This window comes from Callorhinus ursinus, unplaced genomic scaffold, assembly GCF_003265705.2.
Source record: "Callorhinus ursinus isolate GAN/ISIS: 27379988/994484 unplaced genomic scaffold, GSC_fseal_2.0 scaffold77, whole genome shotgun sequence".
Taxonomy (NCBI): domain Eukaryota; kingdom Metazoa; phylum Chordata; class Mammalia; order Carnivora; family Otariidae; genus Callorhinus; species Callorhinus ursinus.
The window spans coordinates 4574236-4598398 of NW_027397139.1; the positions used below are offsets into that span (position 1 = coordinate 4574236).

Consider the following 24163-nt stretch of genomic DNA (forward strand, 5'->3'; position numbering starts at 1 on the left):
TCCCCGCCCCCCCCCCACCCCGAGCCGGAGCTTCTAGAACCACCTCCGGCCACCCGTGGCCACGTCTGCCTTTTCCTCCAGGTTTCAAAACCCCCACCAACAGAGGACCACCCGGAGAGGGCAGAGGGAGCTGCGGCTCAGACCCCCCACCCCTCCCCTATTCCATTTTCCAGCCCAAGAGGCAGAGAGGGAAAAGCAACCCCCCGTGTCAGGGGCTCCCCCAGCCCCCGGCCCACCCGGGACACCGGCATGGGTTCTGCACTGGGACAGAACAGAAAGAATCACACAAAAGATCCTCTGGGGACCCCGCGCCCGCGCTCTGCTCTGCAGCCAGGCCTGATCGGATGTTTACAGAAGGAGCAGGGCGGAGAGCAGAGAGGCACCGGTGGAGGACAGGGGCCGTGGGGGAGATAAGGAAGGGTGGGGAGGTCCTCAAGGAAACAGCAGGAGGGCGGGGTGCAGGCAGGACCCCTCCCGTGTTCCCAGCCCCCAGAGAATTCTGAGAGGCCTTTACTTTGTGACGTGGGGAAAAAAAGAACTTTCCGCCTGGAGTGAAGAAGGGCTTGTGGGATGCCGGACACGGTGTCCGGGGGTGGGGGTGGGGGGCCCCCCACAGACCCTCAGCCCCAGAGGCCGCCCGTTACAGACGGCGAGCATCCAAGAAGACAGCAAGGAGGAGGGGGACTTGGGCTGGGTTCTGAGGGATGCACAGGAGTTTGTTGGCCCCTGCCCTCCAGGGGAGCCTGGCTTGGCGAGAGAGGCAGGGCTGGACTCAGACCCTCAGAGCCCTGAGTGCCCACAGGCTGCACTGCTGTGTCTGGGGCCCCCCCACCTCACCCTACTTTCTGAACCTCCAGGACACCAGGCCCAGTCTTGGGCAGGATGGGGGGCTCCGTGCCCCCCAGCAGGGTGGGGGGTGGGGGGCTCTGGCAGGTGTGGATGGGTCGATAAAGAGAGTGGGGGAGGATCTCTCTGCCCACACAGTGGGCAGCCAGCCCTGGCTGGGACTGCTCCCAGCGATAAGGAGGGGGCCCCCACCCCAGGACGGGTCTGGATTCCTCGGCCTGGGCACGGCACCGGAGGGGTTAATGGGACGGCCGCGGCCCCTCCCCTTTCATCTCCTTCCCTTCCGGGCTGTGGGGCCTGTGTTTACAGAGGCTGTTGGGGAGGGAGGGGCATGCAGAGGGCCCTGGACAAAGCAGCCGAGGGCCAGCCCCTGCAGTGGGCCCAAGTGGACCCTGCACCACCCTGGCCGGGCCCCGGCCCTTCCTGCCTCCAGGGCTCAGAGGACACGTCCCCTCCCTGGGCCTCAGTTCCCTTCCCTGAACAGCAAGCGTTACAATAACTCCCACGGGGGCAGGGGGCTGTCTCTGGTCAGAGGGACCAGCCCCACCTGCAGCGGGTGCCTCTAGAAGCCCCCTGTCCGTCCGTCCAGCCGGATCTCTCTGCCCCGTGGCAGCCCTGAGCTGAGGCTGAAGCTACGGGTAGGGCTGTGGGGCCCTTCCTGCTGCCCCAGGTCCTCTCTGGGCTTGGCTTACCCTGAACCCCGCGGATGCCCTCCAGTGTCTGGGTCTCGGTTTCCCCACCAGGACACCCACCCAGACCAGTCCCTGCTCCCTGTGCCCAGGCTGGGCCATTTATGGCATCCATCTCACCCCAGACCCAGGTGGGCCGAGGGTGGGCCTGGCACACCGTTGGTGCTTGATAAATGCAGCCCAGCGCTCGGCACGTTTGGGGAGCCGCCACACGGTGCGAGCTGCTTATGGCCCATCTTACAGAGAGGGGCACTGAGGCCCCAGTAGGCGCAGGGGAGGGGCTGGGACTGGACCTCACACCAGGGGCCACGGGGCCGGGAAGCCAACTCGAGGAACTTCTACTGTTCCAGTGCCCGCTGCCCTCCCGGAAACCCCACCCTGCTCCCTGCAGGCCAGCTCTGCTGCAGGGGACCCTGGGGGTGGCGGGGGGCCTTAGGGGCGGGAACCCCATCACACCACGGGTCTGGGCCGGCAATTCTGGGCTGGGGACGTGAGACCTCCTACCCAAGGACCCACCCCTTAGATGCTCCCGGCTGTACCTACCCCATCAGACCTGACTGCCAAGCAGCCCCACCCCCCCCCGGCCCGCTTCCCGGGGCCCCCCCCCCCCCTGGACTCTCGGTGAGCAGCCTTACCTCGCTTCTGCATGAAGCTGAACAAGTCATCCAGGAACTCCTTCCTCTTGGGGTCCCCGTCCAGTTCGTAGAGCTGTGGGGTCAGGACGGGTCAGTTAGCGTGAGAGCTGGGCACAGGCGCTGCGTCCCCACGGAGCCTAAGGGGCCCACCCCCGCTTTCAGAGGAGGACGCCGATCCCCGCGTGCATCTCCAGCAGCAGCCGCCACCGAGCCACACACCAGGCAGCTCAGAACAGAGGTTTAGGGCAGGGCCCAGGTCCAGGTGCGTCAGGGTTGGGCCCCCCCGGCGGCTCCAGGCCATGGTCCCTGCTGCTCCCCCCGCTCTGGGGCCCCAGGCGCCCCTCCAGCATCTGCCTCTGCTTCGCACACTCCCTCCGTGCAGCGGTAGGACACTGCCTGCTGGACCAGGCCACCTCGTCCGAGGGCTCCCTAAGTAACCACAGCTGCAGGGCCCCTGACTCGAGCGAGGCCTCATTCTCGGGTCTTGGACACGTCGCTTGGGGAAACAGTCTGGCCGAGACAAACGGCGCCCAGGTAGATAATCGCCATACAGGGGACGCATCCTGGTGCTGTCGCGAGTCACACATTTGCCTTTGCTCCCGAGAGGTGGCTCCCTATTTTGCAGATGAGGAAACTGAGGCCCAGAGGCAGGCATGAGTCCAGAGCCTGGGGACGTCAGGGCCTCCCGGCCCACTCTGTCCTGGGCACTGGCTGCTGGGGTTCACCCGTCCCTGCACTGGCGGTTGGGGGGCCCCCGGACATTCTGATCCTCAGCTCCCAGGAACGGGCAGGCAGGGGGAAGGCGGCAGAGCTAAGTGGGGAGTGGAGTTTGGGGGGCGGGGCCAGGAGCAAACAGCAGCCCTCAAATTAAGCCCTGGGGAATAGACCCAGAGGGGTCAGGACTGCTGGGGGGCCTTGAAACCACCAATCAGCCGGCCGGGACAGTCCATCATGAGGGCCCAAGAACACACCAATGCCCAGCTCCTGTGCCTAACCCCGGGGCCTGGGGACGCAGGGTCTCTGGGGCTGGCTGCCCCTCAGCCATCCTGCACTCTCTGGGCTTGGGTTTCCCCACCCTGGAACGGAGACATAGTGGGGCCTCCGGCACAGGCCAGGGTGGTCCAGGCTGGGTCTTTGTCTCTGCCCTGCCCCAGCCAGGCCGGCAAGCCGCATTCCTGGGCTGATTTATGGTGGTCAGGGAGGCCCCGCACTTCCCCCTGCCTGAGGGCGTGTGGCCTGCAGGTACACCTCCCCGTGGGCGTGCACCCGTCCCCTGCCCACACACCCCGCCACACGGGACTACACGCGGGTCGGTCTCCCGTCAGCCCGTCCGCGGGGGCTTCGTCTGGTTTGTCACTAGAGTCTAGACGGGGTCACCACACAGCAGCTGCTAAACGAACAGTCGTTCGACGAGCCCCGACCTGCTTAGCTTCAGTGGGATCCCAGACGGCAGGTGCCCTAAAATTCGCCTCTGCACAAGCCTTGGACGCGACCTTGTCTACTAGGGTCTCTGCAGACGTCATCTGCTAAGATGAGGTCGTACTCGGGGTAGGGTGGCCCTCATCCGACCACAAGTGTCCTTATGGAAGGAGAGACGCGGCCACGGAAGGCCACGCAGGGACCGGGCAGAGGTGGAGTGATGTGGCTACGCCAGATGCTGGAAGAGACGGGAAGGACCCCCCGATCCCCCCCGGATCTCGGACCTCTGGCTCCAGAATGCGGGAGGACAGATTCCTGCTGCTTTCAGTGCCGCCCCCCACCACAGTCCGTGGTCCTTGTTATGGTGAGTCCCGTGGGGCTCAGTGACCACAGGCCCCTCCTGACAGGAGCAACATCTCCCACGAGATCCTCGCGCGGGGATGGGGGGTCCACCCTGCCAGAACCCTCCCTGGACCCAGCCCTCAGAGAGACCGCAGTGCTCCCCGCGCCCTGCCGTGCCTCGCCATCAACGCAACAGCTTCACCCTGAGCTCCCAGAGCCACCGTGACACCCGTGTTCCAGGTGGGGAAACTGAGGCTCAGGACGGAGACCTGGCAGCAGGCGCAGCTGGCTTGGTGGGGGGCCGTCAACCCCTAGGCCAAATGGTGGGTGGACAGACCTGTGGCAGGGCCCGGCCAGACCCCCGTGGGGCCAGGGTATTGTGTCTGGGGCCATAAAGGGGGATGTGCCGGGCCCCCGGCTGCCGGGGAAGGAGGCAGCTTTAAGTCTGCAGCCTGGCAACAAAGGGGCAGTAAAGGCCACCCCCGCTTTATGGGGCTCCGGCCCCAAGTTCCGCTCCCCTGCAGGATGCGCCCCGCCCTGGACAGACCGGAGCGATGGGGGCACGGGGGATGGCGTCCAGACCCCCCGCTGTGGGCCGGCGGGCCCGCTGTCTGTCCTCACAGGGCTCCAGGTCACCCTGTGCGGAGCCCGGGCCTCTGTCCTGCCTGGGTTCTCAGGCTGAAACCTTGCCCCGCTCACGGTGGGCCGGTAGGCGCAGAGAGGGGTGGCCTGCCACAGCCGCAACCCCCGGCTAGAGACGGGAAAACCCTCCGGAAGCCCCTCCCTGGGCAGCCCCGCTACCTGAGCCTACAGCCTGATTTCCCCGGGGGGCTGTGCACGCGGGGCGCTCCGATCACGGGATTCCCGCCTGAAGTAATGACACCAAGCACCCCCGAGGGTCTGCAGACCCTCCCTGCAGACGTCTTACTGCTTCTGGAAGCTGCTGCGCGCAGAGGCAGGCCCACCTCCGGGAGACCTGGCGGTCCCTCTGGCCTGGTCTCTCCTCAACCACTGTCCCCAGCCGCGCCCCCGCCCGTTGGATTCACAGCTGCCGCCCCATCCCCGCGGCACGCGCTCTGCTCTCTCGGGGGACACATGTACTGGTGGCGTGCGATTTTCTCGCTTACGGACGCTCTTGCTCCCTGGTCCCTCCACGGCCCCACGTCTACAACCGGGCACATGGCAGCTGCTTAACAGACGCCCTTGACTGCTCGGCGCACCACGGGGATGGGGCTGCTTACCCTTTCCCAAACCCATTATGTGCCCCGCAAGGCTCATGCTTTGGGGGAGCGACATCCTGCGCTGGGGCGTGGGTGGGGGAGAGGAAGGGGCTGGAGGCCGGCTCCACCCCGACACTTCCTACCCTGGGACCCTGGGTCCGCCCTGCATCCACCCGGCGCCGGCCAAGTCTGTCTGTTCACCTGTGAAATGGGTGCAGAACCTCGAGGATGGGGGATGTGGATGGGCGAGCCTGGGCTGGAGGCCTCCAGTTTTCCACCCGAGAAGTGGGGCAGCCCCTCCCTCCCAGGCCCCGGGCCCCGCCCTCCCTCCCCGGCCCAGGAGGCCCTCCCTCTCCAACCCCGGAGCCGCTGGTGTCTCAGGGACCCGCCCAGCGCCCCCGCAGGCCCCTCAGCCTGTCTCTCGGCCCGTCTGCGGCTGAGGGCGACAGAGGGTGTCGGGCCACTCATCACCAAGGCTGGGCTGACCCAGACCTGCACCACCCACCTCACAGAAAAGGAGACTGAGGCACAGAGTGGGGAGGGCCAAGCCCCCCCTGGTCACCCCACTCAGCAGCCAGAGAGGTCTTCCCAGCAGTGTGAGCGGGAGCCCCCTGCCCTACGGTCTCCTGTGTCCCCACCACCCCCTCGGCTCCAGCCCCCAGGCCTTCCCGCGGGTTTCTGAGGGACAGCCCCCCATGCGGCCACGTGAGCTGGAGGCAGATAAGGCAAGGAAGGCTCAGGTAGTGGCCAGATAACCACCCCCCACCCTCCGAGCGCACGAATGGGCAAACAGGAAATTCTTGTTTGTGGCTAACGAGCATTTTTGTCTGGGCTGCTAAGAAACTCCTCGTTGGTCAGTGGGGTCATGCTGCGGAGCCGGCCGAGTTGTGTGTGTGTCTGGGGGGTGGGGGGGTCCTTCAGCCGCCCCGCAGAGAAGACAGCAGACCCCTTGGGAGCCAGGTGACTCACCCACGGCACCGGACCCTCTCCCCGGCCTGCCAACATGGAAGATGGGGGGAGAAGGCCCCTCACGGCCACCCCTAACCCGCAAGGAGAGGGGCCTGGCCTGGGGATGTGTTCATGTGGCGAGGGCACCACCAGGGCCCCCTCCCAGGCATGACTGGGCCCCGAGAGGTCACAGTGCCGGGAGGCCCCACCTGGGCAAGAGTGCACCGGTTCCCAGCCTGTCCCAGGGGCCCGGGGGCGGCATCCAGCCCAAGGCCGAGGGGCCCAGGCTATAAAGCAACCGCCGGCCGGCAGGGCCCCTGGGCCGACCTTTGCCCCTTTAACGGTGTCTGCTCAGGCCCCCTCCTACCACCCAGGCGGCTCCAAAGTCCGCAGGGCACCACCTGAGGAGGCTGCTGTCCTTACAAGGCGGAGAGAGGAACCCAAATTAGGAAAAATCAAGGAAGGGGCTGGTGAGCTCTAAGCCACCGAGGAAGAGGAGGCAGAGAGACGCCCAAGGACGGGAAGGCTTCCCGACGCGACTCACAGGAAACCAGAAACGGGTCCTCTACAGCCACAAGCAGGTTCCAAACGCCCAGGACCAGGACCAGACGTGCTCAGAGCAGGTCTGCGAAGGGACTGGGGGTGAGAGGAGGAGCCGGGCGGGGTCAGCGTCCACCAGCAGGCCGGGCGGGCCCGGGACCCCAAGTGTTTAAATTTGCCTACTTTACCCTGAACCCTGAGAAGAAATGTTTATCGGAGTGAAAGTCACGTTACACAGAATTGACCATCTCAACGTGAGTGTTTCAGTGGCATCAAGTGCATCTGCATTTTCTGGCGTGTGATTCCGGAACATTCCATCACTCTGAACCCCGTCTTCATCAGCAGTCTCCCCCCCCGGCCCCCGGCCCCCACGAGCCCCCTTCCCGTCCGCGGATGAGCCTGTTCCGGACGTGCCACCCACGTGGACGCACACCCCGCGTGGCCTCCGGTGTCTGGCTCCCTCCCTGCGCGTCGTGGGCTCGGGGTCCGGCCCCGGGGCCGCGCCTCGGGGCGCCTGGCTCCTGTCCGCGGCCGTGGGAGGCTCCCCTGCGTGGGGGACACGTTCTGTTTGTCCGTCCACCTGCCCACGGATGCCAGGTTGCCTCCACCTTTTGGCTATTTTTATGAATCCTGCCGCTAGGACAGGAGGTATCATCTGACTTGTCTTTACACCCTTGGGGTTTGGGATAAGAACAGGCTGTTTTCATCCCCATCCACCAGCCCCCTGAAAACACCCGAGAGCGGCCAGGACAGTAAGCCAGATGCCACTTCCTCCTTGCAGCCTGCCAGGGACCGCGCCTGTCTACACCCAGATGCCACTGTGTCCCTGCTCGCAAGCTGACCATGGATCCCTACTGCTCTCCGGGCAAGCCCGGCCTCCCTGCCTTCCAGGCCTCAGTGGCTGCCCCCGTGGCTCCTTGACCTCCTCTCTCCCTGTCGCTGGCTGGGCTCCCGCCGCACCAGCCCCTCTGCCGCTCGCCCACCAGCTCTTGCCCCAGGGTCCGTGCACCTGCTGGGCTCTGCAGCTGGAGCCTGCCTGCCTCACCTCTGCGTTCCCTTCCCGCAGTCCGGCCTGACACCTGGGCCTGGGCAGCACGTCCAATAAGGCCCCCTGCACCCTCACGGGGCACATCCTGGGGCGGTTTCTTTCCTGTCTTCCCCCACCCAGAGGAGAGCCCCCAAGGGCAGAGCTGGGGGCTGTGGGGGCTGGGCACGGTGCCTGGTATATGACAGGCGCCCACTAACGAAGGAAGCAAGGAGAGAAGGCTCGCTCAGGCTCTCGCCTCCTTGGCCCGTGCTCCATCACAGCTCAGCCCTGATGTCCCCCCCCAGCAGCTCCTGCCCCCGTGGCCCCCGCCCCATCCCCCCCATAAGCCCCTCCCGACTGAGATGACTCAGCATGCAGAGCCGTTGCTGGGGCCCCAGGTGGGCCGGGAACAGAGTCCCTGGGGGCCGCCCCAGCCTCCCCCATTCACAGAAACACCCACAGCTGCCGGAGGCCAGGCAGGCAGGGCGGCACCCCCTCCAGCCCACTGTGCACTTGGGGAAACTGAGGCGGGCATTTTTGTGGAGCGCCAACGACATGCTACGTGCCTTATCTATGCCTTCTCCTAGCTGCACGAGGCGGGAGGCCCAGAGTGTGTGGGCCTCACCCAAGGTCACACAGCCCCAAAATGGCAAAGCTCTGGGCTCACCCTCTCTCCACAGTGACCTCAGCGCTCAGTGGGGGCCTCAGGAGGAGGTGGGTTGGTGTGGAACCCTCCCTGTCTGCGCTGAGCCTCAGTTTACCCAACACGGGGGGCAGGGATGACGTGATCAGGAAGTGGAGGCCAGTGACCAGGCCTCGGTGCTGCAAGGACTCAGGCCCTCGGAGGGCCCGGCTGGGCACCCGGGGAGTTCTGCTCTGGAGGAAAAATTCTGTCCCAGAAACTCCCAGGACGCAGCTCGGAAGGTGGAAGCTGAGTGGGAGCTGCGTCGGCCCACGCGGTGTGGGTCGGCCAGGACAATCCATTTTGCAGCCACTGTGAGTCCCTTCTGCACATCAAGGCCAGCGCTGGGTGCTGGGGACGCAGCGTGCCCCACAGAGCCCCGGGCCAGCAGGGGGTACAGCAGAAATCCAGTGAGAGAGCACGGCGGCGAGGTCCCTGGCTGCCGCATACAGTAGGGGCTCAAGCAATGTCTATGCGACCTCACGCCCTTCCCACGAGCTGCCCTCCTGGCGCACCTGACCCCTGGGGCACCCGCCCGGGCGGGCAGGCCGCCTTTCATTTCCCGTCAGCGCGGGCTCATACTCCTCCACACAGATGTGGTAGGCCCGCTGGGCTCGCAGGAAATTGGGGAAGTGATTCTGGGCAGGGCAGAGACATCTGTCCGCTCGGCCACGCAACCCCAGCCGGCCATGTGTCCCTCTCCGAAAAGACACAGCACCCCGCCCATGAGAGATATTAATAAAAAGCTCCAGAAACGAGTCACAACACCTAACACAGAGCTGAAGCTTAAAGGCACTGCTTTCTGGGTGATGGTGAAAGGCCGGGCCAGCGCCTGACGACCAGCTGCTGCCCCTCTCTCCCAACCGGCCTTCGTGTAACCGGGGCCTCCATACTGTCCCCCAGGAGGTGGGCGAGGGTGCCTGCAGCATCCAGGAAGGAGGTGCAGGGCATAGCTGGGGGGGCAGGGGAGGAATCACCTTGGTGGCCGGACAAGGCTGGTCATCCACCAGCCCCATGTCACAGCTGGGGAAACTGAGGCCCAGAGGGGGATGCCCACAGGTCCCACGTCGAGAGTGCACCCAGGTTGGAAAGTGGCAAAGGGACAATGCTGGGAAGAGGGAGAAAGCAGGAAGCAGGCGGCCCATGCAGCCGATGACACGCAGATCTGGATGGCCTCCCGTCCCCATGGGAGCCCCTCAGCCACGGCCCAGCCCTGAGCACACACACCACTGTCCACGTGGGAGCCCACATCACAGGGGGACACAGAGGTGCTGAGATCAGACTGCAGAGCATTACCACTGGAAGTCGGGACCGAGCCCTCGGTGCCTCTGGATGGACTTGGGTGCCCCAGGCCATGTGGAGCCTCTCAGGGTTGGGGAGCAAGCCTGCCCTAAAGCCCCTGGCACTCTCTGGGCAAGCCAAAAATCCAGAATCTTCTCCCTGAGCCCCAAGCCATTACAAATCCACTGCTGCTCGCGGTCTTGGGGCATTTCATACAAGGGTCACCGCACAAAATCGTCCCACCTGGCTGCTGGCTTGCGGTGCCCTGGGGTCCAGGGCTGTGGCCAGGGCCTGGCCCCCCAGAACTTAAATCCCGTTCGTGGGGTTTCCTCGGAAAGGGACCATCTGTCTCTGCCTGCACTCACGCCCTGAGCAGCCCCGGAAGGTGCCGGCAGGGACTCTCCTAGGCGGGAGGTGCTCTGAAAGACCCGCCTGGCTGGGAAGCAAGCTCCCTGCCCCTCCCTGCGCAGGCTCTCTGAACAGGGGTGCAGCCAGAGTGCTGTCCGGTCCTGCCACCGCGGGCCAGCCTGCGCACGCGGCAGGAGGCAGGGGGGCTACTCCCCGCCCCCCACCCTCTGCCCAGCAGTCAAGAGGAAGGGACCCCGGGGGCCCCTGCCAGACCCCCAGCTGAGGGCACAGGGACGGGGTCTGCCCCGTGGTGGCCAGCAGCCCGAGGGCCCCACCAAAGCCTAACCTCTAGAACGTCGCCCTCAGTGTGGGGAGCCGGTGACGGTGGGGCAGCCCCAGGCGGCATGCGGCCGGCGCCCGCCCCACCCCACCACTCCTCTGCTGGGACACCTGCAAGTGGTCATTAACTACGGCAACAGCCGGCACTCACTCGGACCCTGCCCCTGATTTACAGACAGGGAAACTGAGGCTCCCGGTGGGGGTAGCAGAGGACTATGTGGCTTCTGGTCCCATGTCCCTTCCCAGAGCCAGGCACCCCGTCGGCAAGCACACAGACTGTCCCCAGGCACGCACAGCCGGGGGACGCCTGCCATTCCTGGGCAACTGGCATCAGGGCAGAGAGGGTGGTGGGGGCTGGGCAGGGCGAGACGTGGACACCGTGCAACCTGAGGCTCGGGGAGCAAGCCCAGAAGACCCACGTCTGCAGCAATGGGCTTGGCACCCTTACTCGGGGTGGAGGTTTGGAGGCACAGCCTAACAGGGTGGGGACCCTCAGAGACCCCTCCTGGGGGGCAGACGCTGACACAGCTTGACCAGGAACAGGGGCCCATGGCCACTCCCTGCCACTCCAGCCCGGACAGAGATGCGAAACCCACCCCCACGGAAACCCCACCTGGAGAGCCACCCCAAGACCCGTGGCCCCATCCAGACGCACCCACACAGCCCTCCACCTGGACCTCTACCTGACCATGGCCGCACAGACCCGCCTACCCCCGTCTGGGCACACGCGGACCCTCCCCACGCACCCGTGGCCCTCCCCACGGTTGGGCAGGCCACGCCACCCCGACATGGTCCCCCCCATGCACGGACACACCCGTCCAAGCAGACACAAACACAGACACACCCTAGCTCGCTGGCAGATAATGGCCCCAGACAGCCCGCCCTCGCCACTGTGCCCGCCCAGCCCACTGGGCCCCACACCCCCACCCCCACACCACGGATCAGCCGCCTATGCCCGCTGTTCACAGATGCGTCCCAGTGCCCACAAGAGAGGCTGCTGCCCAGGAAGGCCCCGGCTCGGGCACGCACGCTCATGGCGCGCGGCCTGGCCTTTCTGCCCTAACCCGGTCCCATGAGTCCATCAGTGGGACCATCAGAGTCCCTGGTCCCAAGCCAATCCTCAAAGGAGGGTCTACAGAAGGCCGGGGCCTCCGTGTCCTGTGCCCCTCAGGCCCACAGCCCCCTGAGGCCTGCCTGTGGGCCTCTCTTCTTACCAAGACACCTATCACTGGATTCAGGGCCCAGGCTACTCCGGGGGAGTCCGTCTTAAAATGACACCCGCGAAGACCCTATTCCCAAACAAAGCCACGTCTGACGTCTGGGCAGAGTTTGGGGGACGGCCATTCACTTCACGGTGCGTTTCTTCCTGGAATGTGGGTTTTTATTATCTGGGAGGGCGGGATGTGTCTCCAGGGTGCTAGGCGCTGGGCCTGCAGGGGTGGTGGGCGATGCCGACTCTCCGCCCCTGCCGCCCCCCTCAGCCCCACAAGACCCCTGCCAGCCCTGCCGGCGGCGGGGCCGCGTCCTGCGCTGGGGCCTTCAATAGGCAGACTGGTTACCATTTAACCCTGTGACCCCCAATTGTCCTCTGTCCGCGTGCAGCCTGGTGAGCGGAGAAGGGGCGGGCCGTGTCCCGCCCTCCGCGCGTGCCCACCCACCAGCCCGCACCCCCAGCTGCTCCCCTGACCCAGCTTGGAGCACAGCCCAACAGGGCGACAGCCTCGGTCAACGGGGTCACTGGGTGGCTGCGAGCAGCCGGGAGGACTCCCCTCCAAGTCGCCGTCGGGTGGCGCTGGCCCTCGGGGTCCGAAAACTTCGGGAGGGGAGGGTCTCTGACTCAGAGTGAGCCAAGCATCTTGATGGCGCCCGCGATCAGAGATAGTGCACCACTGCCCAAGACCCCACGGCGCAGGGGGAAGAAGGGACCAAGCCCGGCCCTGTTCACACCTTGGGCTCCAGGCGGGCATCAGCTATGGGCAGGCAGGTCCGGGGTCAACCAATTCAAACCGCTGACCGGACGCCGTGACTTCTGGCTAATGGTTAATGGCTCCCCCTCGACCTCACGCTTCACGGGGCAAGGTGAGCCTGTGGGGCAGGGGGCGGGCACGCAGACGCACGTGGGGGCCCAGCCGCACACACACACTCACACACGCACCACAGACCCACAGCCACAGGGCAGCGTCACCCCGTCACACGTGGGGCCAGGGAACGTGTGAGTAGGGGGCTCCACACGCACTGGGATACGTGGCCCAGCCTTCCTCCGCTGCGTCCAGACCCCAGGACACACACCCACGCATCCGTGAGAGGTGGGGACGGGCCACGTGGGGCTCGTGCACTTGTCCACAAACACACCCGGCGTGCGGACACACCAACAGGCTTCTAAGGTGACAGATACACCTAAGAGACGCTGCAGGAAGCTCGCGGCCCCAGAACGTGCCGACGACACACACGGGAGAGCCACGGCACGAGCACACGTGTGGCTCCCAGACACCCACGGGGCCTGGCCCAGCCGGGCACAGACCCCAGCAGACACGGACCCCCACCCCCCCCAGCTCACGGGGACCACGTGCCTGCCCACGTCAGCAGGCCAGACCCCATGGGGCTCACGACGGGATGCACATGTGGACACTGCCCGCCGGGCACCACTCCCTCCAGCAGCTGCGTGTGTTATTAGAAAGCGTGGGGCGGGCCGGGCACTTGGCAACAGCCACGAGGGAGGGGAGCGGATGGTGGGCGTGGGGCCAGGCCCCGGCGGCCGTGACCCCACAGTGGTGACTGGGTGGTTGGTGGCAGCGCAAGGGCCAGATAAGGTTCTTCCGGCTGAGTCAGTGCGGTTCCCAGGGCTGGCACGGGCAGAGGCACGGTGCCAGGGGCTGGTGGGCGGGCACCCTCCCCGTGCCCGCCACGGCCTGCTGGCTCTGTGCCAGGAGCCACAGCAGCTTTGATGAGGGAGGCGCCGTCCCAGGCGGGGTGGGCTGAGTTCCCAGGGGCTTCCCGACACCCTCCCCGCCCCCGGGCGCACAGCCCCAGGAAGATGCCCGGTGCCCCAGCCAGCCCCCGGGACACCCAGGGCCTGGCCCCCAGCCCACTCTGCCCCAAGCACATCAGATGGATGTCCCCGGGTCCAGGACCTAGCGTCTGACCTCTAAACCTTTGCCCAGGCTGTGCCCTCTATTCAGAACACCTGCTTCCACCAGAAAAATTCTCATGCTTCTCCCCTGGCCCTGCAGGCCTAGCCTCTCCCTGTCCTGCCCAGATCACAGGTCCTAGGAGGGTCCTCCTTCCTCTCACAGCTCCCCAGCCCCAAACCCTGCCAAGGCCCCCCTTTGAGCCCACCTTCTGCTTGCCCTAATGTCTGTGCACCCTTTCCCCTCCCACTTTATGTCCCAGCCACACTGTTCTCAAGATGCAGACTCTATCTGGCAAACTCTTGCACATCCTTCCCTGTCTGTCTGGCAAACTCTTACACATCCTGCAAAGCCCCAGCCCCAAAGCCCGTTCCTCCTTCCTCTAGCCCAGCCCTGATCCCTAAGGGCTGGGAGTGCCTGTGTCCAGCTGTGGCTCCCGGCAGCCTGGGAGGTTCCCAGGCAGGATAAAGAGACCACCTCCCCACTCCTTCCCGAGCCCGGAGCCCCCACAATTCCCACCCGTGCCTCCACCTCACATTGCCTGGCCAGCTTTCGGGAGCTCAGAGATGTTCACTGCAGCGTTGTTTACAACAGGGAAACAGGGAAACCGGCCAGCGTGTTGCTGTCAGCCCCACGAGGAAACGACAGTTGCTAAAGAGAACCCAGGATGGAGAGCGCTCGGGCCCACAGAGCGACACAGAGTGATGCTGGGGAGCGGCGGCCCCAGAACACCACATTCTCTGTTCTTCCTCCTAGGAGAATGGTACCAAGTGCTACTTTTGGAATCAAAAATGGACTTAAAAACGCACACACGTCTATTTCCCGTGGCTGAAACCACCTACATGTGGGGCGCCGGGGGCGCCTGGGTGGCTCAGATGGTTAAGCGTCTGCCTTCGCCTCGGGTCATGATCCCGGGGTCCTGGGATCGAGTCCCGCATCGGGCTCCTAGCTCAGCGGGAAGCCTGCTTCTCCCTCTGCCTCTCTCCCTGCTCATGCTCTCTCCCTCTCTCTGTATCTCAAATGAATAAATAAAAACTTAAAAAAAAATAAATTAAATAGAAACACCTACATGCACCAAATGGGCTAAAAAAACACCAAACGGGACCCGAGCCTCTTGAGGAGAACACCTCTGAGGCCACAGTCTCACCTCCATGTGGGCCGTGCTTGCTGCGCGGGAGAAGGACACACACGGGCATCACACAGGCCCGGGGAGGGGAGGGGGCCGGGCAGGGTCCCCCGTGAGGACACAGAGGTCTCCGGTGGCTTTTCCCGCCTGTGCGCCTGTGTGTGTCCAGGCCCTGGACCCACTGTCTCTACAGCAAAGGAGACAGAGGCCCAGGGACCCCAGTGCCCCCAACTCCTGCAGCCAGGGGGCCCCCCACCCATCAGTCCACTCCTCCGGTGCATGCTAGGCCCAGTCCCAGCTCTGACACCGACTCCGTGTCGCTGTGGGCAGGCGACTCACCACCCGTATCCCTCTCGGTCGGTGCAAGAAGAGCCCCCGGCTGCCCTTCCCTGTGGGATCAGGGGCATACAGGGACACAGGTGACAGGCTCGGTCTGCTTCCTGCACGGCCAGTGACAAGTCTCAGCTACAACAGTGCCCTCTACATCTCTGAGCTCACTGACACGTTACGCAGTGGACGGACGTCACCTTGAAAAGCAGGGGGAAATATCCCAGCATTCAACGCAAACCAAAACCACAGCGAGACGCACGCCACCCCACCGTGACTTCGGCAGCCAAGTCGTAATCACGGGTGCTGGCAAGGCCATGGAGAGGTTGGAGCCTCGTGCGGTCACGGGAAGGCAAACAGTACAGCCGCTGTGGGAAGTAGTCCCCGGTCCCCGAGAGGCCAATCACAGTGTTACCGCCCGACCCAGCGGTACCGCCCGACCTAGCTATGTGCCCACAAGAGCTGGAAACACTCGTCCACACAAAAGACATGCACACATGTTCATGGCAGCCCAACTCACAGCAGCCTGACTCACAGCAACCCTTCACAGCAACCCGACTCACGGTAGCCCGACTCACAGCAGCCTGACTCACAGCAACCCTTCACAACAACCCGACTCACAGCAACCCGACTCACAGCAACCCTTCAGAGCAACCCGACTCACAGCAACCCGACTCACGGCAGCCTGACTCACAGCAACCCTTCACAGCAACCCGACTCATGGCAACCCAACTCACAGCAGCCCGATTCACGTCAGTCCAAGGTAGAAGTGTCCATCAGCAGGTGAATGGACAAACAGAACGTGTCCCCTAGGCACAGGGGCGTCCCTCAGCTGTGAGCAGGAGCGAGGCGCCCACACACGCAGCCCCGGGGACGGACCCTGAGCCCATGACGCTCAGGGAGGGAACCAGACACAGGTGTGTGAGTCCACGTGGATGACACGTCCAGAACAGGCTCATCCGCGGACGGGAAGGGGGCTCGTGGGGGCCGGGGAGAGGGTGGGGTATTAGCTAAAAAATACATTTACAAAGGTTTATGTCTGAGGTGACATAATGTCGTAAAATAACCTGGTGATGGCTGCATAACTCTGTGAAAACACCAAAAACCACTGAATCTCACACTTTCAGTGGGTGAATTATGTGCTATGTGAGTCTGATCTCAGTAAAGGTGTTGAAAACAATCCCAAAGCTTGAGCTGTTGAGACCAAAGATCCATATTCTCTGAGGTTAAGGCCTGCTGGGAGGCGCACTTTCTAGAGCCCAGGCACAGCTGTGCTGGTGACCGGAAGCCACCAGGCTGTCACCGGGATGCCCCCGTCTGATTGATGCCAAGAGACTAAGATCCTAATCACTGCCCGCGACATGCCCGGTCCCCGGCCAGTGGCTCTAGACGTGCTGGCCTCCGTCCGTCCATGTCCCCAGGGCCCCACAGCACTGAGGCAGCAACGTTTCAAGGGAAGGTTCTGTGGCCACGAGCCTGCTGCTCCAGGTCCCTCCCCAGCCTGGCCGGCCCGAGACCTGTAGCCTATGGCGGAACTTCATGGCTATCGAGGGTTTGTAGGGGAAGTCGGCCCCAGGCCCTGCCAAGACTGGGGAGGAAGAGGCAGACATGGTGCCAAGTGGGCGGCTGGCCGGCTAGGCTGCCACGTGCCAGGAAGGCTGTGGGGAAGACGCCAGAGTCAACACAGCCCGACGTCTGCTGGGCGGGCTGGGCCCAGGACACTGCTGACACTGGCCACGCAGGTGCTTGGCCGCCTGGGCAGGAGGGCAGTGCCGGCAGCTGGCCCTGCCCCGAACGGGCAGGAAGAAGATCCCAGTACTGCAGGGCAGGCCCCCCCACCTGCTCAGAGCCTCCCTGGGCCCCCATTTTCTCAGAATCCAATCCTATCTCCTGCAGGGCCCAACCTGGCAGCATCTGGCCTCTACACACACACACACATGCCAATGTCAGTCCTGCCCCAGGGCCTTTGCCCAGGCCACTTTCTCTGCCAGGTGCACGGTCCGTCCTTCTGCGAGGCTCGACCCAAATGGCATATCCCGAGAGGCCTCTCCCCCCCACACCCCCCCCCCAGCTAAAGATGCCAGACCACATCTCCCTGACCGCCTCGGCAAGGCTGTCCGGTTACTCGGAGGCTGACCTCCACACACAGGGGAGCCACACATCTAGGAGGTGCTCGACAAGGTGCTGAGACTCTGTGCCTTTGGGTCCCCTGACTCCCTCTGGCTTCCGCTTCCCCACCCCTGGGCATCCCAGGCAAGTGGGACAATGGGTCCTGTGGCCCTTTGTTCCTGGCATGCCCAGGGGGCTTTGGGGTCTGGGCCTCTCAACCCCAGGCCTGGCCTGGCCTACCCCCAGGGGCTAAGGCCACTGAGCAGGGTTGGGGGCTTGTGGGTCCTCACAAGGACTGTGTGGCCCGGCAGGGGCCCTATAATGCAGGGGGCGGGGGGATCTGTCCAGCTCCAGCCCCCAAGCCCGTACTCCCCATACATACTCGGTGAACAAGTAAATATAACTTGCCCATCGTGGCCTGTGTGTTACTCTGAATCAGGGCGAGGCACTGGTGGCTCGGGTATCTCATCTGCAAAATGGGACGGGCAGGGACCCAGTCCTGAAGGGGAGAGACACTGAGGCAGGGGGCAGGGTGGGGCCGTCCCCCCACACCCACACTCAGCCTGGGGTCCACACGCAGGGGCGGAGCCTCCAGCAGGAGGGCGTGTGGGGGGCGCCGGCCACGGCCAGACAGGCCATGTCTGCTGGCTGTCGCCCAGCCCTCAGCACTGCCCCACCCAAGCCAGACACCTGGGCAGGCCCTGCCGTCTGGCCAGCTCCCCTGCTGCCTCCAGGCACTGTACTCTCACCACGGGAGCCCCTGCCCGGCCCCCTCGGCGTGTGTCCGGCCCGCTTCCCTGCTTTATCTGTCTTCAGCCTGACTCAAAGCTCTGAGGGCGGCCGGAGCCACGTGCTCTGCTCCCCAGGTGAGGCTCAGAGGGGAGGCCGGTGGCCCTCGGTCCCATCCCTCTGGAGGTCCCACACGCCAGGCGGGCCTCGAGAGCCCTCCAGGAGGGGCCCAGAGCCAGCTCTGGGAGGCCAGCATCCAGCGGGGGCCGCCCTGAGGCCACACACAGCCAGCTCCTGGCTCTCACACACGGGCCTGTCCACAGCCCGTGGAGACCTGGAAAACTCAGGCTACTAGGCCACTGGGCTGGGGAGGCCAGGTCCCCACCGGCCACTCCTGGAGGTCGGGGCAGGGCCCAGCTGGCCACGGACTGGAATGTGAGCCCGGCCGGACGCCATCTGGTTTCCATCTGCCCAGCCCAGCTCGGCCCAACTTCAAAGGGTCCCCCGCCCGGCCACTTCCTCTGCCCTGGCCGCCTGCAGGGAAGGCACCAGGACGGCCCTGCTTCCTCCCCGCCCCTCTGCAGCCCCAGGGAGCTTCTCGGCAGTCCACACCAACGTGGCCACCCCCTGCTCAACCAACTGCCGTGGCCTCTAACGACCAGACACCACACCAACTGACCAGGCCTCGGGTTCTCGTCCCCAAGCCCCCAGCTCTCTGCCCGCACGTCCACCCGCTGGGCCTCGCCCCCCACCCGTGGGCCCGTGCCAAGCCTGGGCCAGCGCGTGGCCTCTGCCTGGGCACCTCCCTCAGCCCAGAGTCCCGTTCCTGGCTGTCTGTCTGCGGGCCCTTCTGGGGCAGACACCGTGCAGCCCCCGCGCGTCTCCCTCCGGGGTCGGAACCGTGCAGCCCCCGCGCGTCTCCCTCCGGGGTCGGGACCGTGCAGCCCCCGCGCGTCTCCCTCCGGGGTCGGGACCGTGCAGCCCCCGCGCGTCTCCCTCCAGGCTGGGGTCCCCCCTCCTGTGCACGCGTGGTGCGCTCCACAGCCGGCCCATCCCGCCCACAGGCTGTCCGCGGGGCTCCCCGGGTGCCTGGCTGGCGTGGGCCCGCTGTCAGGACCGGGCAGCGCACCCCAGCCCGCAGCCCCGCGCGACGCACAGCACACCTGCTTGAACTGCTCCTCGTAGGTCCAGTCCCCGTGGTCGGGTGGCGGCAGCTGGGGCGCCCCGTGGGCAGCCCCTCCAGAGTGGGCCAGGCTGGCCCCCTGGCGCTCCTGGCCAAGCGCCCGGGGCCCGCTGTCGCCACGGAAGGCCTGGGACGGCGGGGCCCTGCGGGGGACGAGGGCTGTGGGGCCCAGACCTGAAGGGCCGGGTGGCCCCAGCCCCTCCTCGCCCTCGAAGTCCTCCTCCTCCTCCTCCTCCTCCTCCTCCTCCTCTTCCTCCTCCTCCAGGTCGTCCTCCAGGTCGTCCTCCAGGTCATCCTCCTCCTCCCATTTTGGCTTCCTGGGGCAGGCAGAGGGTGCAGGTCAGGCGGACGGCGCCCGCGGGCTCCAGCCCCACGGCAGGGTCTGCTGCTCGCCGGGGCTCCATCTCGCCCTCCCAACATGGGGGAGCGGCCCCACCTGCTCCAGGTGCCGCGAGGGGCGCGGGCTGCACACCCGCTGACCCCCCCGCCCGCTGTCGCACAGGTTTCCTCGGTGGGCCTTGGAAATACCTAGGCAGGTCCTGCCTCAGGGCCTTGGCTCTGGCTGTTCCTTCTGCCAGGCACGCCGTTCCCAGCCCCGGACACCCCCCCAACGCACACCCCTCCTTTATTTCCTTGTCAAAACCCACAGCCACCCTGCTTCTCCGCTTACTGGACGTTTTCCCGGGATGATCCCACTGGGGGCTCGCCCACACTCAGCTGGAGGCCTGCACTGGATCCACGTGGAACACGTCCACGGTGGACGTCCACAAGCCAGCCAACGCCCACTCTGCGCGGGTTCCCCCGGACCACTGCATCAGCTGGAGCCTCACAGGGCACTGGAGCTCCTGGCCACAAGGGGCTGGTCCATTTAAATCAAGACGGACTAAAGCTACAAACCCAGATGCCCCGCCGCCTGTGAGGGGCAGGTCCTAGGCTGCACACGTCTCCACCCTCCCCCAGGGAGTTCTAAAGGACAGAGCTGATCTCGGCGGTCGGCAGCAGGACGGGGTCTTGTCCTAGAGCTGCCTGGGATGCATCAAACACTCAATGGATGCTTGTGCGGTGCGTAGCCCACAGACCCCCAACTCACAGGTCGCCCTCGGAGCCCACGTCCTCCAAGTGCCCGTCGCCTTCAGCGTGTCCCGGTGCCGCCCTGCCTCGGCCAGGTGGGGCAGGTGAGCCTGGCGCCCCTTCCTGGGCCGTGTCCTCACCCTCCAAGCTGGGGGGCCCGTCCTCCGAGCCGCTGGGGCTTGGTGCGGGTCCGAGGCCTGCAGCCGCTGCCCGCATGGCGGCCAGCGCAGCCATCTGGGCCCGCTGCATCCGGGCCTTCTCTGGCTCTCTGTCCTCCTCCGGGGCGGCCCTGCCACGGGCCGGGGGGCCAGCAGGGAGCTCGGCCGGCGGGGGCGGCAGGGGCGGCGGGGGCTGCCGGGCCTCCAGCTCCTGGCGTGCCCGCTGCTGCCGCTGCAGGAGGGTCTCCATTACAGCCTGCAGCTTCATGGCCCTGCGGGCCGGGCCGCCCCGGGCACCAGAGGTGGGCAGCAGGGGCGGCCCCTGTGGGGAGGGGGCCTGGCCGCACTGCAGTGTGGGGGCCTCAGGGGAGCTGGGACAGTGCAGGGTGGCGGGGGTGGGGGCGGGGGCCGCCGGGTTCAGGCTGAGGGCATGTCAGCGCTGCCTCCTCCTCACGCCAGGCACCAGGTAACAGCGGCGGGTGTCTGGCTCATTCACGGGTTTGCAGAAACCTGGGGGCAGCAAGACAGATCATCAGACCCCTCCTGGGCTCCTCGGCCCCATCCTCCCCACTGAGGTCAGACCCCAGAGGCCTCTGGGAAAATCCCTCCCATCCATTCCCATGAGGGTGCAAACCAGGAAGCCTCCCTGGAGGTGGGAGATGGTGCTCTCCCCATCTGCCCCCTTCTGTCTGCCCTCCAGCAGGCTGGAAAGCAGGGTCAGCCCCCACTGAGCTCCCAAGGGTCTCGAGGCGACCCCCACCCTCAGGGCCACAGAAAAACATGCAGTTACCGACCACACCTCTCCGGGAAGACCTCGGATTATTGCTTCACAAACAGAGCAGGAGGACTGGGCATCCCTGGCCTCTGATTGGCTATAGCCAGTTACCAGACACCAGAGTCCAGATGGGTTCCGGGTTCTGGTTCTGAGTTCCAGGCACTGCTCACACCCCCTGTGGCTCGCACCCCCTGCGGCTCGCACCCCCTGCGGCTCGCACCCCCTGCGGCTCGCAGCCCCTGCTGCAGATGGCTCCAGGCACCACCCCCTCGAGGCTAAACTAAGACAATGGCTGACCCAGAGTGAGTGCTTCTTGTTTACAGGGCCTCCCTCATGCTCCCACCTCATCCCTAAGCCTCAGCCTCTCTGGGCCTCAGTTTCCCCATCTGCAAGATGGTGTCCTGATGGCGCCCACCTCTCTGTGCTCAAGCAGCTACACAGCAGGCACCCTGTCCGCGCTAGGGAAGGAGGCGCTGGGCAATCCCCACATTAGGCATAAGAAAAACTGAGGCCCGCAGATGCGCTGTTGGGAGGACGCAGAGCAGGTTCCAGGCAAGGCTGGGACCGGAACCAGGGTCTGCGTGACATCACAACCTCTCTCACCACCCCACATGACCTCTGCAGGGGAGTCCTCCTGCTCTTTGGGACCCCAAGGGGGGCCAACACATCCCAGAATGCGAGGAGCTGTGCCCCAGCCTGGGGTCTCCCCAGACCACCACCAACCCTAACTGCCAGCATCTCAGGCAGGGGCATCCGGAACCTGGCAGAGCTGGGCCAGGACAGAAGGGTGCAGGTCCCACCCCAGCCCCCCACCCCAGCCCTGGCCACACCCCCACCCGCCCAGGCCGCCTGTAAAACCAACCGGGCAGAACCCAACAGGCCCAGCAGTGACAGCCCAGAGAGTACCTCACAGGGAGGGGGCACGGAAGGCAGGGGGCAGGAGGCTGCCCCTGACCCAGCAAATGAACCCCTAAGCCACTCCTGGGGCAGACAGGGACCCCTGCTACATGAGGAGCCAGAGGGAAGAGGTTCCCGGTAGCTAGAGCTAGCTGATGCTCACTCACCAGGCTGGCCACCCTCCCAACTCCTATGCTGACCCCCGAAGCGGAACTGACCCCACTCAGGGGAATTTTGCACTATAGACCCCACCAGTCAGGGAGGCTCAGTGGCCCTCCACTTTCTCCCCAGACCCCCTGCAGCTTTCTTCCGGATGGGTGAAAGGGCAGTGTGGGGGGGCAGGTGGGTGGCCCAATGTGGGAAATGGGGGTGGGACATGTCCCCAAAGGATCTCAGTATCCAGCAGGGGCAGGGGTCTCAGGGCACAAAGACCCTCTCAGAGACCCCAGTGCTGGAGACTGACCAATACTGTCTGTCCTTAGAGGCAGCAAAGTAGCACCCAGCCCCCCACTCTCCGTCCCCTCCCAGGACTGGTGGTCACCCCCCCACGAGCCCTAAGAAGTGCTGAGGGGACATTTCACGCCCAGTGTCTAGTCCAGTCCACTACCCCTCCCCCACATTTGACAACTTCAAGACAAGCCCCCCCTCCCCACGGAAACGCTCCAGGCAACGCCCCCCCTCCTCTTTGGGGGGCAGAAGGAAGAGGCCAGAGGAAGCCACTCCCCCCCCAGCCTCCCACCCCCAGGCCTGCTGGGTTTAATGACCCTTCCGGGTCGCCCAGTGGGGGAGGGGAGCAGGGCAGGCCTCCACGTTGGGGCTGGTGGAGGGGGCAGGTGGGAACCCCAGAGCTCCCCTGGGCCGTGCCTGGGGCCCCCATGGCCGCCATTAACCCTAAGCTGGCGACGCCCACCCCCTCCAGACCCCTCCCCCAAGAGCCCTTTGTCCTCGGCCCCTACCCCCACTTTATGACAACCCCAAGGGAGAGGCATTCCCAGGCAGGGACCAGGCAGGGGTGGGGGTGCTGGGTGGTCGTTGGGACCCGACTAGGGGCCCAGAGGGATCCGGGGCCACACCCTCCCCCCAATGCCTCCCGGAGAGAGAGGTCACCCGCTCGGGCCGGGGCCTTGCAAAACACGGTTATTTAAAGAGTTGTGCAAGGCTGGGGCCCGCGGGTGGCGAAAGGGGCCCCTCACTCCACGAAGGGAAGAGGGGGTGGGGTGGGGCAGAAAGCTGGGGAGGGGGCTAGCAGAGTCGGGAGGGGGGCGGCCCAGAGGAAGTGAGAAAAGAAAACCCGAAGAAAGAGAAGAAATAAGACGACAAAAACCCCAGTCCGGATTTCAAAGGCTTCTTGGAAAGCGACCGATTTGCATGGGGTGGGGGGGGCAACCCCTCCGGCCCGGGCGACTAAAAACGGAAGATTATTGACAAATCCGCCGCCTGGGGTCGGACGCCGAACGTTGGAGTTGACAAACGCGCGCTCCCCGCGCTTCCTGCGCCCGCTTTTGTGTCTGGGGGGCACTGACCGAGGGAGGGAGGCTTTTCCCGGGGATCCCAGCCAGAGTGCTGGCCGCCCCGCGGAACCCCCGCCCGGGCGCGGGGATGGTGGGGGTCCCCCTCCAGGGGTCCTTTTCGGCTCCGGAGCCGGCACTTTATAAGTAAGCAGTCGGAGCTGGAGAGGGTCGCCAGCGAACTGCCCTCCCCAACCGGCGCTCCCGCTCCCCTCGGGACTCCGGAATAAAGCACCCGATTCCGGGGAGAAAAAATGAGATAAGAGCCCGGAGTGCAGCCCCCAGCGCGCTCCTAGAGACCACTTCCTTCCGCTGGGGGGTGAGGGGCAGCGCTCACTCGCGACCCCCGATCGCCCTCGCGCAATGTGGTGGGGGGGGGTGAGGTCTCCGAGGGGGGTCGCAGAGAAGCCCACCCCAACTCCGACCCGCTAGAGTCGCCTTCTCGGTCCTGAACCCCCACCCACGTCCCTGCCCAACTTTGGAGACCCCTTCGTTGGCTTCACGGGTGCAGTGCGCCCACCCAGGACCGGAACCCGCGACTTAAAAGGCCAGCCTCCCCCCCCGCCTCACCGCGCAGGGCCCGCTCGGGGGGCGCATGCCCTGCGCCTGGCGTCCGGCCCTGCCCCGGCCGCGCCTGGCCTCCGGCCCGGGCCGCGAGCTGCGCGCTGCTGGCTCCCGGCCGCCGCCGGGTTTGTGCCGCGCGCCGACTCACCGAGCCGCCAGCCGAGTCCGCGTCTACACCCCCATCCGACCCGATTGGTAAGAGTCTCCCCGCGCGCGGCCTCCCCCGCCCCTCCCCTCCCCCCGCCGGCGCGCTCACCGCCCCGCAGACAAAT

General features: G+C 65.7%; 1 protein-coding gene across 5 annotated transcripts in view; it reads right to left on the reverse strand.

Moving 5' to 3' along the window:
* ARID3A (AT-rich interaction domain 3A) overlaps nucleotides 1-24163 on the reverse strand; it is a 30137-nt gene that overhangs the window by 5783 nt on the left and 191 nt on the right. Inside the window, exons 1-4 of one of the 5 annotated variants that reach the window (XM_025861182.2) lie at nucleotides 24040-24127; nucleotides 20009-20657; nucleotides 18899-19235; nucleotides 2171-2243 (exon numbers count right to left, since the gene is read on the reverse strand). In XM_025861182.2, coding sequence (XP_025716967.1) covers nucleotides 2171-2243; nucleotides 18899-19235; nucleotides 20009-20415 — 817 coding nt within the window. In that variant the 5' untranslated portion in view covers nucleotides 20416-20657; nucleotides 24040-24127. The other 4 variants (XM_025861181.2, XM_073887293.1, XM_073887292.1 and 1 more) reach the window with 4 other exon arrangements.